The sequence below is a fragment of the Lissotriton vulgaris genome, chromosome 10, assembly GCF_964263255.1.
Source record: "Lissotriton vulgaris chromosome 10, aLisVul1.2, whole genome shotgun sequence".
NCBI classification, from domain to species: Eukaryota; Metazoa; Chordata; class Amphibia; order Caudata; family Salamandridae; genus Lissotriton; species Lissotriton vulgaris.
The window spans coordinates 641,006,390-641,024,298 of record NC_141698.1 but is presented as its reverse complement, the minus strand read 5'-3'; the positions used below and the strand labels follow the sequence as shown (position 1 = coordinate 641,024,298).

The window sequence follows — 17,909 nt, the reverse complement described above, 5'->3', positions numbered from 1 at the left end:
GGTATTTCAGAAAAAAATCAGGTCTTTGGACTAGGTCCCTGAGTTCTTAATGGTAGCTGCAGTATTTTGTCAATGCTACAGCAACCGAACCAGATAATTTGTTATTGCAGCAACAGTACCTGGATTGCAAAAGCAAAATGACTGCCAGGAGCAGAAGCTCCCTCAGAAAAGCAGAGAGGGCTATTTTTGTGTATTTTTTTGGATCCTTAGACGAGACCAACTGTCAGGACCACTAATTGTTTTCTGAGGGTTAATACCTTCATGCTCAAACCCAGGTCCTCTTGAAACGCTAATTTGTCAAAAAACAGTAGAACAGATGTACACAAAATCACAAAACGCATGCTTTCTGAGAAAAGTTCTAACTTTATTGCAAAATTAGGGTAATTCCGTTCACCCATTTTTTCTGTCTCGGAGAGCAAAGATTCTTATGAGAATTAACATGGGAAATTGCACTTTTGGGAAATTGTGTTGCTGGATCAGTGCAAACTCTTCCATGAAGGAGCCAAAGTAGTTAAACTTTTTTCGGCAAGTTGTGTGCAGATTGATCAAATGAGCCAACATTACTAAAGAAACAAAAATACCGTTTCTAAAGAAAGTCTGGTCAAAATATGACTACACAATAGAGATAATGTGTGGTTGATATTTACTCCCAGTGATGTCATGGGATTTAAAAAGAGCAAATTATGTCAATTCTGGTACTCCTATGATTTTACGAAATTAAGCCAATGAGTTTTAATGACTGAGTTCAGGGATGCCTTACAGTTGCAAATTGATGAAAGTTTATTTAAACAAGGGGATGAAAAGAGTAGAGCCAAGCATAGCATACTTTCTACCTTGTCTTTTAAAGACAGAATAATGCAGGGCAGTAGTGACAAGGCTGCAGAATCACAAGAAAACGTTCTAAAGATCTTCGTACCACACCCAACCCAACCCATATAGGGCATATCTCAACCCTACACTTGCCCAACAATTCATGCTGGCTCAAACCTGCAATCACTCTGTACACGTTACAGCACTATGATGCAAGTGCCTGTTACACACTGTAAAGGTGTGCCAGATATTATAACATTACCTCCTACTTCCAGCTGATTGGTTGAGGCATGTCACTCTGTGCTGGCACCTTTCAGCTGCTGATGCAAATGTTGTCAGATAGCCAGGAAAATTAAGCTTGTGTTTTCAGATGGAACACGATGTACACTTCAAGCAAAATACTAACAGCAGCAGAGATTAAGTCGTCCCAATGTCATTTGTGGGAACGTAATCCAGTCCTGCCTTTTTACTTAACAGGCCTTTGTATTGTATAAAATATAGTTACACATGCGCCACTATAAATAAGTGAGTATTAATTAAAAAATGGAAAGTGCTTTTGGAACAAGACCCATGAATGTTACTCGACCTTATCACTTTCAGAGGTCATTGGTTGCAATGGTTTCACCCGATTTAATATTATAAACTTCCATTGTAGTAATTGAGCGACCTACAATGGATGAAAAACTGTGTCATCTACTCTTGTAATGAATGATTGTGTATAAGACCTACATTTGTGCAATGCGACTGCTCAATTACCTATTTGGTCTATAATGAGTTTATTAGCTTCCAGACAATTACATTCTGAGTTGCCCCTATCTACATTCAAGCCTTTGATGTTCAAGATACACTAAGATCACCATCAGCTCGGCACTCTTCTACTGAGATATTTTGCTTCGGACTTTAATGTGCTGTCTTATCTTTTTCCACCTGCTGTCCACTGCTCTCTCTCTCCCTCTTTCCGAACTGCTTTCCCTTCCTAATGTTTTTTTCTGGATTTCAGCTGTATTTTGAAATTGTATATCGCTGCATTTTAACCCTAATTTCCTCAAACCTTGTTAGACTCCTCTGGAGATTCATGATTCAGCAAACGGATTCGGACAGATTCAGGAAACAGGAGTTTTGTGACACCCCTTAGAAGTTCAATTAAACACACACATGTTTTCTTAGGTCTATCTTGATGATGCAGCTATTTGCAGGAGCTATTATTTCCAATTTGCAGAGAGTGGGATTTGTGTCAGCTCTCTTCAGCCATTGGCATAATCGTATCAGCAGCCATATAACAGTTGCTTAGAGACTCTGCCAACTACATCTTCGATTAGCCCTGTGGAGTATTCTTCTCTCAACTCATGGTATTGGCTGTTTGGTGTATATTTCCACCTCCGTGAAGACATTCCCCATTGAAATGAATGAGGGGCTATTTGACATCTGAAAAGTACATTCAGTTATCACACTTTTTTGTCACGTTCAATCATATATTTCATATATAGATTCCATACATCAATAAGTCTTTTTTTTATTTTTCCACTGCTCTGAGGGTTTTTAATGCTTTTGTTAGGACTAGATTTAAATCCGTCCAAAACATTGTGGCTCTCACTTTCACATGGAGACAGCCTTCTCTGAGTAAAGCAAATACAGATCCTCTGGCTCCAGCTTTACCAACCACTCATGGTTACATGCAGGTGGCTAGGAAGAGCTATAACAAGCAATGACAATACATCGGATTCACCTATGTAGTGACTAAAGAGCTGTTTTCATCAATCATTATCCTGAAGAAGGAAAGAGCTCCCTGACAAATAACACAGGAATGGAAAGGATGTGGCACATCGGCCAGAGCTGCTGACTCAGAGAGCCGGGGATCCCGGTCCAAGTCTTGTTCAACATGCTGTGATTTTATGCCCATCACTTAATCTCTTCGGGTGATAAATTGTTATATAAATATGCTGCAAGAGTAAAAGGCAAAACTTTATGAAAATATAGTTCCACGAAAGTGGATGTTAACAGTATTTTGGCATCGAGAAACTGGTAAGAGAAGCATATGTGAAACAAGCATTGGTAAAAGCAGGAAAATATGCTACAGCCAATAGAAATGGAGAAAGGGTAAGTGGCACGCACAGGAACCAATGAGAAGTCAGAAAAGAGAGGAGGTGGAGTCCCTTTTGAGTTTATATTAAAAAAATAGATTACTCAAGCACAGTGCGAGTGCTATGCAGGCGAAACCTAAAAATTAGTATGGTTTAAACAACTTCTTCCAAAACCTACAGGAGGTGTACTCAAAGCAATGATAATAACAATCACTAACAAAATCCAATATTGGCATATTTATTTAGCCCATAAAAAACTAGCACAAATCATTGGACTATTACAATGGAATATGAAAATAATGTGTTGAAGGAGCACCCTCTCTATGATCCGCCATGCTCAATACAAATCCACAGTCGATTTGACTTGTCTTTGATCAGTTTCACTTTCAGCACAAGGAAACATTAAAGGGGGGTCTGTTCTACTCGTACTTTTCTGTTTTTTAAGTCTGAGGCGATAGCAGTGGTGTTGTCTGGGACCTCTAATATTGGTCACAGGTACTGCTGCCAGGTACACCAAGGACTTTTCTATCACTTGACGGGGCCATCTAGTGATGGCTTGAAGTGCTGCACCTTCGTGAAACTATCTTTGAGCATTGTGTGTCTCCTCTTAAAGCATTTGTACCCAACTCAAGAAGGGCATAAAGTAACAGCTTGTGGGACTGCACCTCTGTGAAAGACTCTTCCAGCACTAGTGCTTCATTCAATAATGACATCTAGTAACAGATTGAGTAGACCAGCAAGCTCTGGCAAAGCCAATAAGTCTGGGTTTATAATGCTAACAAATGCAAATACAACGATGCACAATGCACTAACACATGGAAAAACTAACTTGAACGCACACATAAGTTTGGATGTGATAGTATATTAACGCCACTGCCTGTTTAAAACTATCTGACATACATCCTTTATAGGCCCAATATGGGTGATATAAGTATCTTTCACAAAGACGTACAAGATTGCAGAACCAACTCAGGATACATATACTTTCCAAAATTACACAAAGTATACATAAATGTATTTGGAATACTTGTATAGTACTTGTGATGATCCAAAGCTAAGGTATGACACAATTGTGAATCTTTGTACTTTCCGGGTAAAAGGGCCACTGCCACTATTTTCACCAGTAGGATTGTTGCTCTTTAATGAGTCAACAGGCTGCTGCATCCAGATATACTGCGATGACCTTCTTTCCATACTGCTGTGCCTTGGGTACAGCAGGCAGTTGAATGTTCAATTAGAATGAAGCTTCTTGACGCTGAAAAAAGATCTATTAACCCGCAGTGGTGTCCTTCAGTCTCCCCAGCACTGCTTCAGTTCTTGAAACACACACATGCCCTGCGTTCACTTTAATTCTTCTATACAAATATATGGGAGCCAAATAGCTATTGCCATGAAACATTACAATAGGTAGTGCCACTGGAATTAACGAATTCTGCAGCCACGTCGTTTTCCGCATGATTATTAATTTGCCGCATTTGTCACATAATCCATCATCTGCTGAATAATTAGCAGATTTTACAACAACAACAAAAAACACTTTTTGTTTCTAGCTCTAGGATCAAAAGTTACTAAAACACAACAACATGTGCTGCTGCGCAGTGGAAGTCCCTTCACAAAAGTTGACCTACCACTTTTTAAATTGCATGGTGCTGCATGTGTTAGACTGGTATTAATGAGGTGTAATCTTCGCCCAGACAGTGTTAAAGACAACATAATTCAGTCAGACTGTCACAATATGTGTGGCATCACGCTGCATAATTTGCCTATTCTGGCCGCATAATTTAGTCAATCTGGCTGCATATTTTGGTTCTCACTGTGGCATAATTCCAGTGCCCTGGCAATAGGTACCAATTACTCCATGCATTTCCCTTGCTCCCAAACAAGTTTTTTTGTATCTGTGTTCTGACATCAAAGCAGTCTCTGCTCTCTGTATACCGTGTGTTTGCACCCTTGGGCTGACGGACTGTTGAAGTCTGCTTTAGTGACAGTTGTACTTTTCCATGGCTTAGACATAATAACAAGCATATGAAATGTGTATCTTTTTGTTTGACATATTTTGCCTCTGTACTGCAATGTAAATCAAAATCTGCATCTTTCCCCCATGTAGTCTAATCCATGCACACTAAAACTCAGACACATTTCTCTTAAATGCCGATGAGAATCCTTTCCTGTTTCTTTCTAAGTCAAGGTTTCCGAGGTGGATCTGCCCTGGAACATAATTCAGCACAACGAAAACATGATTATCTGTCTCACCTGTCACTCTTTCCCGAAAGAAGCTCATTGGGAGGAATTTAATTTCCATACTAAGCGGCTGGCTTCATACATAAAAATGCACTCATTTGCTCTCCCACTTCAGTGTCATCATGCCCAGCTTCTTCAGCAGGAGCATACCACTCCAGGACGCTTTGCTCAAAGCAACCAATGGCCACCAGGAAATGGGCTAACCCACTTGACTTCCTTGACACTCGACAGTCTCTGTTCCAGTTGCAGAACGCCTGCAGAACCAGCACCCAAGGACGTTGTCAGTCCGTCTTTTATTGTACCCACCTGAAAACATTAGGACAATCAAAATGAGTTTTCACAATTGTTTTTGCAAAAAAAATTACTTTATAATAGATAGTTACCGATTTTATTAAGAGTATGTATTAGGAGCTCAAAATGGTTTCCACTAGATAGGGTTGCAGAGTTAATTAATAGTGGGGCCCTGAGCCCTAATGAAATGAAGAGAAAGGGACCCTTATGTCCATGGGCGCAAGCACATATGCACCAGATATTGTATTCACAAGTTTAACATCTCGTCCATGACACTTCTAGAAGAACAATGATTGTGTGATTTTACCAGCAGTCTCCGAATCTATGACTGTTATTGTAATGGGGGGTGTGCTCTCAGGTAAAAAGGGCATTTCCATGTCTCTGCCACCCCTAGGAATTAAAAATTGGTGACATTTCCACCATATTCGATGCAACAGGACCCATTATTTTCATATCCCACTGAGGATTTCTCACTGTCCACCAAAAGGTGTGGCAATAGCTACCAATGTCACGAGAGCCACCTTCAAACAGCCCTTATTTTAGTCCCCAAAACACACTGGGTTCCTGTACTTGTAGTTTTGATTTAACTGACATACATATTGCTGTTGCCTGAAAGCATGAGTGGCTAGAGGTGGCCATTTGTACAGGTGACAAGTTAGAAGCTATGTATTCCTTCTAAGTTTCCCCCAGGGTTAGCTGTGCACGTGTCTCACTGGCTCTCCGCTGGGCTTTTGCAAAGACCTTCCATTCATCCTTCAAGCCTCACTCTCTATGGACCAGATATCTGGCCATTATAAGACCCTCCAAAACAGGCAAGATCTCTCCAAAGTCTAACTTTGAAGGAGGTATTCTGCCAGACATATGCCCTAGATGTAGGATGTGCCAATTAATCTCTTTAAGCAGAGGTGGCTATAAGCATCCAGAGGTTTATACCACAAGGAGAAGCTTGGCTGAAACCAACCACCTCATAGATAAATGTTAGAAAGAGCAGTGTTCCAGATAGGCACAAACAAATGTTAAGACCTTTGTCGAAAGGGAGGCAGAGAAATTAAGAATACCCCAAAAGACACATAGCTACAAGAATTTGAACCCACCACAGCAAACCACAAACATACCAACAATGCGTACAAGGTGCTGGCCCATAGGACATGACAAGAGGAACAGATAAAACAGCAGAATGTCCCTCGTGGAAACTTTTTGCCCTTCTTCGCTCTAACCAGCTTTACATCAGCAGACTTGGACATCCACATCTAACATGCCAGTTCACCCCTTCTAGGGTCAGTTTAGTAAAGGCAAATTGCAGGCTAAAGAGAAGGGGCAAATCTGACACCACTCTAGCAAAACTAGGAAAAAAAGATTTTCAGCACATCCTGTACTACTAACCATGGAACCATACGGAGATGGACACAACACTGAAAGGAGGAATATGAGCATCACAATCAACCAGGTAAATTGATGATAATCGGGAACAAATAATTAAATCTGCACCTTGACAACTCCGTAAAATGTCCCAAAAACTCTGCCATGCTATGTGGAGTTCAGAAAGTGGCGGAGTGCGATACATCACACTGCTCCGATGATTTTTTAGCACCAGGAGTTTGTCCTGTGCTGCAAAATCGGCATGAAAAGCACTGTAAGTCACGCCAGAGAGCCCTGCTTCTTTCTGCCGCTCAAGTAGATATTCTACACAAGCAACAGCTTCCGCAATGTGAGCAGCAGATTTCTCAACGTGAGCAGTTGCGATCCACCGTGACCCCCCACGTTGTGAAATCTCACTGGGAGGAGGTTTAGTGCGCAATTTTTCCCGCTCGCCAACTTAACATTGGTGAACCATGTGAGAGAAAAAAACTCTGCACTGCGTCAGTTCGTGGACTCTTTCGGAACTCTGTGCTCTGTGCGTATTTGGGCAAAACTCTGCGAATTCCGCGGTTGGAGCGGAATTCTTCACCCACAACTAACTGCAAGGGATTTACTGTAAAAAATATATTTTATTGGCAGTGCCTTAATTACTGCAAAGAAAATCACTTGTTGATTTGTCACATCAGAAGTGATGAAACAAAAATTCATTCTTGCTCACCATGCAACATAGACTTGTTGGACCACTAGATTAGTCTTTTGGTTCAGACATTCGTCCAGACACCACTTATCTAACTCTTTTTATGTTATACTCTCACCAAAACCAAATTTCCTCTTCCCTTGTGACTCTCCCTCTCTTTTCCCCATCTTGCATTTATCTTCTGTACTGTAAATAATGTTAATGCTTGTATGTTAAGTAAGTATGAGCTTAAAATCCGTTCCGCTCGCGGATTTTGCGAATTTTCGGTAAATTCGCGATCCGCGAACTCCCGCGAATTTACCGAGAATTCGCAAATCCGCGAGCGGCGCAACCGGGGGCAAAAGTTGAAGCCTGGCCTGTTGTAACTATTTTACGATGGCGCCGGCAAGCTGCCAGCGCCATCCTACAATAGTTACTAAGTTAGCTTCAACAGGAAGCTCTAATAGATAAAATAAAGCAGGTGCTCAATTTTATCTATTAGAGCTTCCTGTTGAAGCTAATTTAGTAACTATTTTAGGATGGCGCTGGCAGCTTGCCGGCGCCATCGTAAAATAGTTACATCAGGCCAGGCTGGTGTGCTTTTTTTCCCAAATGTACCTTGGAAAATCAGATGTGATGCTGGATAGAGGCTTTTGCATCCTTGACTTTCACGAGCGCAATACCCGTGCTGTTCCTGTGACCAGGAGCTTTTTCTCTTCATCTGCTGAACTGATCTTTCTCTGACCTTTTATGCACACAAGAGGCATGTGAACTCGCATGGAAGCCCCGCACGTTTGGCCCCGCGCACACACTCGCGGTTTGCACCGTCTTCCCGCCATTCACCCACTATGATGGACAGCTCACTCAAGGGACCCCTGCCCCCTTCGGGGCGATTGCATAGTAACACACACATGGTCGCTCGAACTAGTTGATGCTCAAATTCAGTGACTCATTCATTAGCCCAAAAACAATCGTGAGCGTCGTCGAGGCTGGACAGGTGTGCCTTTTTTCCCAACTCTACCGTAGAAAATCAGCTGTGATGCTGTATAGAGGCCTTTGCATCCTTGACATTCACGAGCACAATACCCGTGCTGTTCTTGTGACCAGGGGCATCTTTCTCTTCATCTGCTGAACTGATCTTTCTCTGACCTTTTATGCACACAAGAGGCATGTGAACTCGCATGGAAGCCCCGCACCGTTGGCCCCGCCCACACACTCGCGGTTTGCACCGTCTTCCCGCCATTCACCCACTATGATGGACAGCTCACTCAAGGGACCCCTGCGCCCTTCGGGGCGATTGCATAGTAACACACACATGGTCGCTCGAACTAGTTGATGCTCAAATTCAGTGACTCATTCATTAGCCCAAAAACAATCGTGAGCGTCGTCGAGGCTGGACAGGTGTGCCTTTTTTCCCAACTCTACCGTAGAAAATCAGCTGTGATGCTGTATAGAGGCCTTTGCATCCTTGACTTTCACGAGCACAATACCCGTGCTGTTCTTGTGACCAGGGGCATCTTTCTCTTCATCTGCTGAACTGATCTTTCTCTGACCTTTTATGCACACAAGAGGCATGTGAACTCGCATGGAAGCCCCGCACCGATGGCCCCGCCCACCCACTCGCGGTTTGCACCGTCTTCCCGCCATTCACCCACTATGATGGACAGCTCACTCAAGGGACCCCTGCGCCCTTCGGGGCGATTGCATAGTAACACACACATGGTCGCTCGAACTAGTTGATGCTCAAATTCAGTGACTCATTCATTAGCCCAAAAACAATCGTGAGCGTCGTCGAGGATGGACAGGTGTGCCTTTTTTCCCAACTCTACCGTGGAAAATCAGCTGTGATGCTGGATAGAGGCCTTTGCATCCTTGACTTTCACGAGCACAATACCCGTGCTGTTCTTGTGACCAGGGGCGTCTTTCTCTTCATCTGCTGAACTGATCTTTCTCTGACCTTTTATACACACAAGAGGCATGTGCACTCGCATGGAAGCCCCGCCCCAAATCCGCGGATCCGCAAATCCGCAAAATCCGCGGATTTTGCGGATCCACGATCCGCGAATCCGCAAAATCCGCGGATCGTGGATCCGCAAAATCCGCCCATGCTTAATGTTAAGGTAAAAAACCATCACATGCACACACAAGTGACAAGGCGGTCGATTGTTACTCCTTTGCTGGGTTTAGAGAAAGTAGAGTGGACAGGAGCACACGTCTTCTATTAGCACTGTTGTGTGAGCCTTCCATACCCAATAAAGAATCCCTACAGCAAGGCTAGATTTATAAAAATGCTGCACCTTGTATCCAATGTTTTAACAATTTGTACTAAACAAACCATGTATTCTTTACCTTCTTCAATCTTTGTAATATGTAAGTCACCTCTCTCTCCTTAACCACGCTAACTGTCTTGTCCTGCATTAGGATTCACGCTGTGGCACGTTTTCTAGGAAAATGTAAACTGGTGAAATCAGCAAGATAATCACCAGGAGAGAGAGCATCACAAGTGCACCTTTGTCCTAACTTTACTTCCCAGTCAGATGGAGAAAATCACCAGCCACACACAAAAGTACCAGGATTCCACTGAAGAAAAAATCACTGTAAGACTCTCATTCTTAGGCAGGCATTCCCCATTAGAAGGGAGCACATAAACAGTAAGAAAGCTGGTGGAACATCAATCAATCAATCAATCAGTAGATTTGTAGAGCGCTTCTTGTCACCCGTGAGGGTATCCAGGCGCTGGATCCCCTCCAGTACCCATTCATTCAGAATTACTACATGAAAGACCCTTTTGCATCAGTGGTTGTAGCTGCTGGTTATTTCTACAGAGTGCAAACGACCTTGTCTCTACGTCATTTAAAAAAGTAGTTGTTCATTTTAACCAACTAACTGGTTCTTGTGTGATCTGCTTCGGAAGTATAAAAGGCTCTGGGAGCCATGTTAAGACGAGAGGCTTTTACACACCGGTATCTGCCAGGGGTCCTCAGCCTGCTGGGCCATTTAATTGGCTGATAGGCTCTCGTATATAGCCCCTGTTGAAGAAACAGTGTTTTTTTTCTAAAACATAAATAGGTTTTGCTGCATTATTAACCAGATCCGCACGGGTTTATACTGAAAATGTGTGTTCAAAAACAAGGACTGTTGCCTAGTTAGGCGTGGAGGGCACTGACGTCTACTCAAGCAGGTAAACTAGTTTGGCGGTACATCACCCGAAATATATATGTTGTGTCTGAGGTCGGGAGAGAGCTCATGCAGTAGCATGTCTGGGTTGTGTGCTGCTGACAGTCGTGCATGTGTTTGTATTCATTGTGTCCACACACCTGTGTCTGCTCCTCCCTGTCTCTATGATCTTCTAAGGAAGTCATTGTGGAATTTCACACTTTTGATAAATAATCACAGAAAGTAAAGTTCTAGATCTGCACTGTGAAGCTCCATCTCGTGTGTGTGCGTGTGTTTGTGTTTGTCTGTGTCTGTGTGTGTGTGCACGAGCGCACTTGTGTTTTCTGCAAAAGCCATTCCTAAATATTTGCTATACACTATAAAATGTAATTCTGTATTTTGAAGAATGTCTAATGTGTGGCGAGTATTGCAATGTTGAATATTTGTGACACCAGTAGAAAAATGTCTTCATTGTCAACGTTGCAAATATATTGTATAGCTCCTATCAAGATTTTAGAGTGCCATGCAATCCCCGGGTGTGTACAGAGACAGGTAGAACAGAGAGGAGAACAAAGTGGGTGTCTATGTGTGTGTGTCTGTGTGTCTGTGTGGGTGTGAACACAGAACTCAAAGTCTAGAATGCTTGTGTGTGTGTGTTTGCCTGAGGTCGATGCCAACGTTTTTTCATCTAAAGAAGCAGAAATCCTCAAAACCAATCTTTGCAAAATATAGCTGTCTCCACAGCAATCCTCTCATTAAGTCTTTCTCTTTCAAATTGGGTTAGTCGTGTTCCCTGCAGAGAAACACACACAGCCTTGGGTCTGCAAGCCTAAAATGTAATTAAAACCAGAGCACGTCCTATTTCAGCTGCAAATATACTATTGATATTAGGTATAATTCCTTGCATGCACATCCAGAACTTGGCCACTGAGCTTCATGTCCTACCCCATATTGTCAGTTACACGCATGCTTCCTTTTCCTGAATGACGTTTTATGCAGAACACAGTGGATAACAGGCAGTGAGGCGGGAATAGCAGATCTAACAACAGACGCCTGGAAATATATCAAAAACACCATACTGTGCTCAAATCAATTTCTCCAAAACAAGAGAACTGAATAACGTATTATATTATGAAAAGAATTATAATCCACGTGTGCTGCATTCATAGATATTAATGTTTTATTTCTTTTTAATTACATATACTTACAAACTGTTTGCAACAGTTTAACACTGTCAATCTTTCCCACGAAAATTGAACTTGAAATGGAATTGTCTCATAGAAAATGGAAAGCATCCAAATGCAGGCATTACATGAGGATTGGCACCTTTTATTTGGAAAACACACATATAAATCATGTTATGAGTCCAGGGACTAGAAAATGATGTTAGAAATTGACGACAGCAGTGTGAATAGACCAAGGGATCACTTCTTTTTCGCTACTACATCAGGCAAACTCAAAGACCTAAAACCTTTTTTACTTAAATCCAAGCCCTAGAGAGTGTTGTCAAGGCTAGTATCCGGTGATCACCACTGGGAAATGCTGAGCACCTTGTAATGTCAGAAGGTACTCTTCCTCGTCAAACAAAAACACAGTTGTCGGATAGCGATATCCTTCGGCAATTCCTGAAGGCACATCCGTCGGTTGGTGTGCCCGCTGTGTGACTGACACAGGTATGGCTTCTCACCTCTGCCTGGAAAAGAGGTTCCTGAAGGCGTTATTGTAATTTTTGTTAAACGCTGTGTAGATGAGAGGGTTAAAAAATGAGTTTGAGTACCCCAGCCATAAAAAAATGCTCTTCCAAATGGGCGGGATGTCGCAAGAGCAGAGAGGGTTGATCAGTTCAGTGATGAAGAAGGGGATCCAACACAGTACAAAGACCCCAATCAAGATGCCCACCATTAAGGCAGCTTTTTTTTCCTTCTGCTCCCGCCAGGTGTCCCCATCTGTCTGGAAAGTGACGGTGGCGTGGCGAACCGTAAAGACCATCTGGGGCTGATGGGAGGCTTCTTTCACCTGCAAATCAAAGCACTGTTGTTACTAAGAGGCATTGGGTCGACGTGGTACACCGGTGCGACCTAGAAACTCAAGGAGCTCACAAGCTATGCATGCAAAGGGATAGTGACCAGAAGCGAGGACCTTTTGCAGTGCAAGAAAACGCTGAATCAGCGTATCAGATTGAACCCTTGCTTATGGATAACGCCCTGTTCCCCTCTCCTGTGTCTTTCCCTACATTTAACTTATATTTTGAGCCTTTGTTGGGAGGTGAAGTTAAGTTTTTGAGTGAGGAGTCAAATTTGGAGAATGAGACCTCTTCTGAGTTTTGTGAGGGGTTGTCAGTGCTTAATTTTTGCAGGTGGTTGCAAATGATCAAAACAAGCAATTAATGTTGGCACCCAGGAACTCATTTTTCACCTTTAGTCTTTGACCCAGAAAAAGGAGCAAGATGAAGGAATATAAAGATAGGAAAACTTTGACAAAGGGAGAAAACAGTGATGTAAAAGAACCTGCAAGAGTGAAATAAAGAGACATGTAATGTAGGGTTATTAAAGAAAGTGGTATGAAGTAGAATCAAGATTAGAAAGCTATCAGCACCCGTGGAATTGTGCAGCTCTGGTGGTGGTCCCCGAAAAAAACTTTGGACTTCTCTACTTATATATTTTTTTTTACAAATTAAGCACAGAGATTGTCAAGGACATGTGTTGATACCGTATGTCATAGCACGTCAACAACCCTCATGGTTTCTCTACCAACTACCCAGCAGTTGTTTGGTCAGGAAAGGAGGGAGCAACTGTAAAGGCATGTGGTTTTAGTACTTATTGGTAATAATATCATGAGCCAGGACTGAAGGGCAATATGAGATCACTTCACTAAACAGGATGAATCCTTGATCAGGAAAACCAACAGTTAATGTCCAAACTGCTGTTGATTCCCAAATATCTGCCAAAGCATGTTCTACCAGCTCCGTGCTTGACCCGGAAGTAGTCTATTTCAGACTAAATAGGTAAAACTGTGGGTTCTAAAGAATCTTGGGCTCACTTTCTTCCAAGATGATGTTTCTCTATCATTTTCTGCAAATGCAATTATTCTCAGTTGTTTATTCAGTAACATATAGAACACATGGAGGGCCAATTAGGTGTGATGTTTGATTATTCTTGCTCGAAGGGGAAAGACAAAGCGGCAGCAGCGTGCAAGAAAAGCAATATGTTTAAGTCCCTACAGAGCTAAAAAGAAATCTTCTGAAACCCCCTCTATTCAGCCTAAGGCCAATGAATATATATTGGAAGCTGGCATCTTAAGGGCTTATCACAACATTGTGCACGGTGACCCAATGATTCGTATCACGGCACAGGTCGGTCATATGAACAAAGAATCTGTATGTTGCTTATTATTCAGTAATGTGTAAAGTGCACATGGAGGTGAAATTGCTTACTGTATGCTACAATGGATACATTATTTCTGTTTTTTGTACTCTCCTGAAGCAACACAATTCACTGACAACAAATGGTCATTCACTACATTGCACTACTTTTATTTAACGAGTTTATGTTTTGCTCTGAAACCACCCTTTTATTTGTATTTTTTTGCATTACTGCATTCAATTGAGTTTTTAATACACAATATAACTTTAATGCCATTGTGTTATCAATCATTTGGCAAAACTTCTCAGATGTTTGTCACAGTCTTCCAATCCAACATGCCTTGTGCAGCGTGGGTCACTGGAAATGGTGGTCAAATGGAGATATGGGGGCACAATGCTACTTAACACACTCAAAAGGACAAATCTGTGAAAAGGACCAATCTGTGTTTTAACCAGGTTCCAGGCTACTAACACTGTATTTTATTTCCTGGCAAACACCTTATAGTTACGTCTGTATATTATTCATTAAGACAACCTGAAAATGCATACAGTGGTCCCATAGCAACAAAGTACTTCTCTTGAATGGTTCAATTACAACATTGATCATAAGTACGCATGCTGAGAAATCAACAAACCTCAACAACCTCCGGCATGGGTGTGATGGTGTTCGTCTTCCTTGATCCAATCCGAAATTTTGCAGCTTTGTATATTTTCCAGTACACAAAAAGCACTACACACAAGGGGAGGTAAAATGCTCCAAAAGTTGAGAAAATTGTGTAGGAGGGTTCTTGACTGACTTGACACTCTTCGTGGAACTCTGTGTAGGTTTCGCCCCAGCCGAAGAGAGGGGAGAGGGAAATCACTGCTGAAAGTACCCAAGTCATGCCAATCATGATGTTGGAAATCTTTTTTCGGGTTTTTAGGGTGTACTCGAGATGTCTAGTAATGGACCAGTAGCGATCCAAGGCAATGGCTGTGACGTTCCAGATGCTGGCCGTGCAACACAGTACATCGAAGGAGATCCAGACCTGGCACAGCACGCGGCCCAGCTTCCAGCGACGACCATTCAGTTCATGAACCAAGCTCAGCGGCATCACGAGGGCGGCCACCATCACATCAGAAATAGCCATTGAGGCCACCAGATTGTGTGGCACGCGGTGGAAAGTCCTCACTCTCAAGATGGTCACCAAGACAAGCACATTCCACAAGAAGGTGGCGATCACCAGCATAGCCAGCAAAGTTAGGATGAGCACACTGAAAACTGAGAAGGGGTACCTGCTTAGGTCTCTGGATCCCGCACTGCGATTGGTTGAAGCTGTAATGTTCCATTCCATCCTACATTTACTGCCGACATGAAAGATGGACAGAAGATAAGAGGTTTTCGGGGAGACTTATATCAAGAGCATTGGAAGCCCAAATATTGGGAGTCAGGTTTCACGCCGAACATGCACGGCTTGCGAGCCACCCTTTGTCAGGAGCTGTCAGAGTCATGGATGCTTTTCAGGGTTCACCCAGGCATGGAGACAAAGTATGCGTAAAGAACACATTTCTTTTGCGGCCATGGTCATTCGAGATCAGCTTATCCTTACACGAGCAAAAAAACTGGAAAAAAGAAATCAGCGAACACGTTATTAAACAGCAAGATCCATTAAACATACATTAATCTCACACGAATTTGCTTTGATTTGCACTCAATCTATAGCAGGGTAATTATGTCTCGGTCTCTGCACAGCATGCATTTTCCCTCGCTCATTAATCGTGGATGGTTTAAATGCTCCTTCTCAACTATAAATACTTGTGCGAGGTAGACCATATCTTAAACACTCCAAATTCAATTAGCTGCCTAGTCGCCAATTCTATAGCCACTCTCGGAGCACCTCGCGCAGTCTGATTGCAATCCCACTGCAAGAAGTCAATGCTGGCGCGAGGACAAGCGATCACCTTCCGCCCCCCCCTCGCGCGCGCTTCTGTTGCTCACAGTAATGAATGGATCTGAAGCCAGCCCCAGTTTTCGAGCCTTTAAAAACGAGCTTTACGTCCAGCGTGCCCCATCAAGCGCACAGCTCGCGCCAGATTGATAAAGTGCGGCAAGTGCCCAGCAGTGGCTAATATCCCCGCATGAACTTACCTCTGCAGCCAGGGTGCTTAGTCTATGAATGTGGTCTCCGGTGCGTCAGAGTGTCTGGCTGAGGAGCCAAAACCCAGCCGAGTTCCCGAGAATGAATGAGATACACATCTTTGCTTGAACTTAACGATCTAAGATGTGATGGACGTGCTACGAGGTATCGCAGCTGTGGGGTGCTTGCTCAGGGGTTGGTATGCTATTTTGGTAAGATCTGTCTGAAATGGCAAGTAAGTTCAGCACTTTGTCCAAGTTTCCCTTCTATTAGCTGAGATGCACTTCTGCGAAAGCCTGTCTTAGCGTCCTGCAGAATTTACATGCGCGACTATTTATGTAATGCCTTTATATAGCACTTTTCACCGCTGCCAAGGCTCTGAAGCGCTTTACGCAGGAACAGGACAGCACGCTACTCTGTGGGAAGCCTACAACAATCAGAGACTTTGTCAAGCGTATGGAGTTTTAATTGACATGATGTTTATCATGCACATTATTTTTCTATTATGTCATGCTGTTTACTTCTGTTTTGGCTAACATAGCACCTCCCACCTCATAATGCCGCCTCTCTCTGTATTCATCTGGTGCTGCGTGTACTCACCCTCTCTAGCCGTCCCTGCTGCTGATTGAATCAGTTGTCCTTTCATCCTAACCCGCTCATTATTTGCCATTCTTTGAAATTGTCTCCAGCCTCTTCCAGCGCCGCTCTGCCAATGAGCAGTACCTCAGCCTGACACCAGGCAAGCCCTGCCCGCCGCTTCTAATACAGAGCCGCGTTAACTCCTTCATGCCCGAAACCAGAGCTGCTCTGCTGGTGCGGTGTCTCCGGCGTGCAACTTTTGCACCCCCAGCGCAGCTGGATTGAAAATGAAGAAAAATATTCATCCTGATAGATCGTGACTCGGGGCTATTTGTCCGGTAAGAGCACGAGGATTGAAAATGTACGGCTCTCTGGACTGTATTTCCAATCAACAAAGGCATTCAACATAACAAATTAAGACCCAGATACGAATTTTAAAGTGCGTGTTCTCTCGCAACGATAGTGCAAAACTACATTGAGACTCTTTATTCATCAAGGCGTATGATATATATACAATAATATCACGTAATTTTAACAGACTGCGAACAAACAGAATACGGTGCAAGGTATAAAAAGCATTGATAAATACAACATGCCCGACGTTCCTATATATTATAGTTAAATGGTGAGCGTGTGTGGTTCGGCTGGTGGTTCAATCGGTGAATGAAAGAATGAGTCAACTGTTGGTTGGATGGATGGAGGCATGATTTAAAGGGTGAGTGGCTGAGGGTATGGGTGGTTAAAAGAGTGAGTAACTGCTTGGGTGGATAAGTGAGTATATAGATGTGTGATGGATGAGTACCTGAATGAATGAATGGGTGAATGAGTGCAGCGATTGCTCGATGAGTAAGTGTCTGGATGCCTGAATAGTTGGGTGCAGAAATGGATAACTGAGTGAATAAGTGCATGGAAGAACAGTCTTGCCTTAATAAAGAATGATATACAAACGTTGTTGTGTTGAAAACAATCTGACATATTTACTCAGCCCACACAATTATACCCAACATCCTTTCTCAGTCATCACACTGTATTTACTCGTCTGCATAGCTATCAAGTCTCCCAGGTCTGTGCTTGATGTGCTGCTCTCGTCCAGTTCACTTTTCTTTTGTATTCTGGGACTTGTAGTCTTGTTTTATATTGGAATAAACAAGAATATGAATCCCATAAATCCATGGAAAAAAACTGAATCAGATCAGCACATCGCGCCTCCCCTAGAAAACTTGGCTGAACATCATCTG

General features: G+C 42.9%; 1 protein-coding gene across 1 annotated transcript; it reads right to left on the bottom strand.

The window, feature by feature from the left end:
* Positions 1–11,774: 11,774 nt before the first annotated feature.
* Positions 11,775–16,806, bottom strand: HTR5A (5-hydroxytryptamine receptor 5A). The gene is made up of 3 exons (XM_086939948.1): positions 16,693–16,806; positions 14,611–15,577; positions 11,775–12,630 (listed from the first exon to the last, which is right to left on the bottom strand). Exons 2-3 carry the CDS (start codon positions 15,307–15,309, stop codon positions 12,298–12,300), a joined length of 1,032 nt encoding a protein of 343 aa, XP_086796074.1. The 5' UTR covers positions 15,310–15,577; positions 16,693–16,806; the 3' UTR covers positions 11,775–12,297.
* Positions 16,807–17,909: the final 1,103 nt, after the last annotated feature.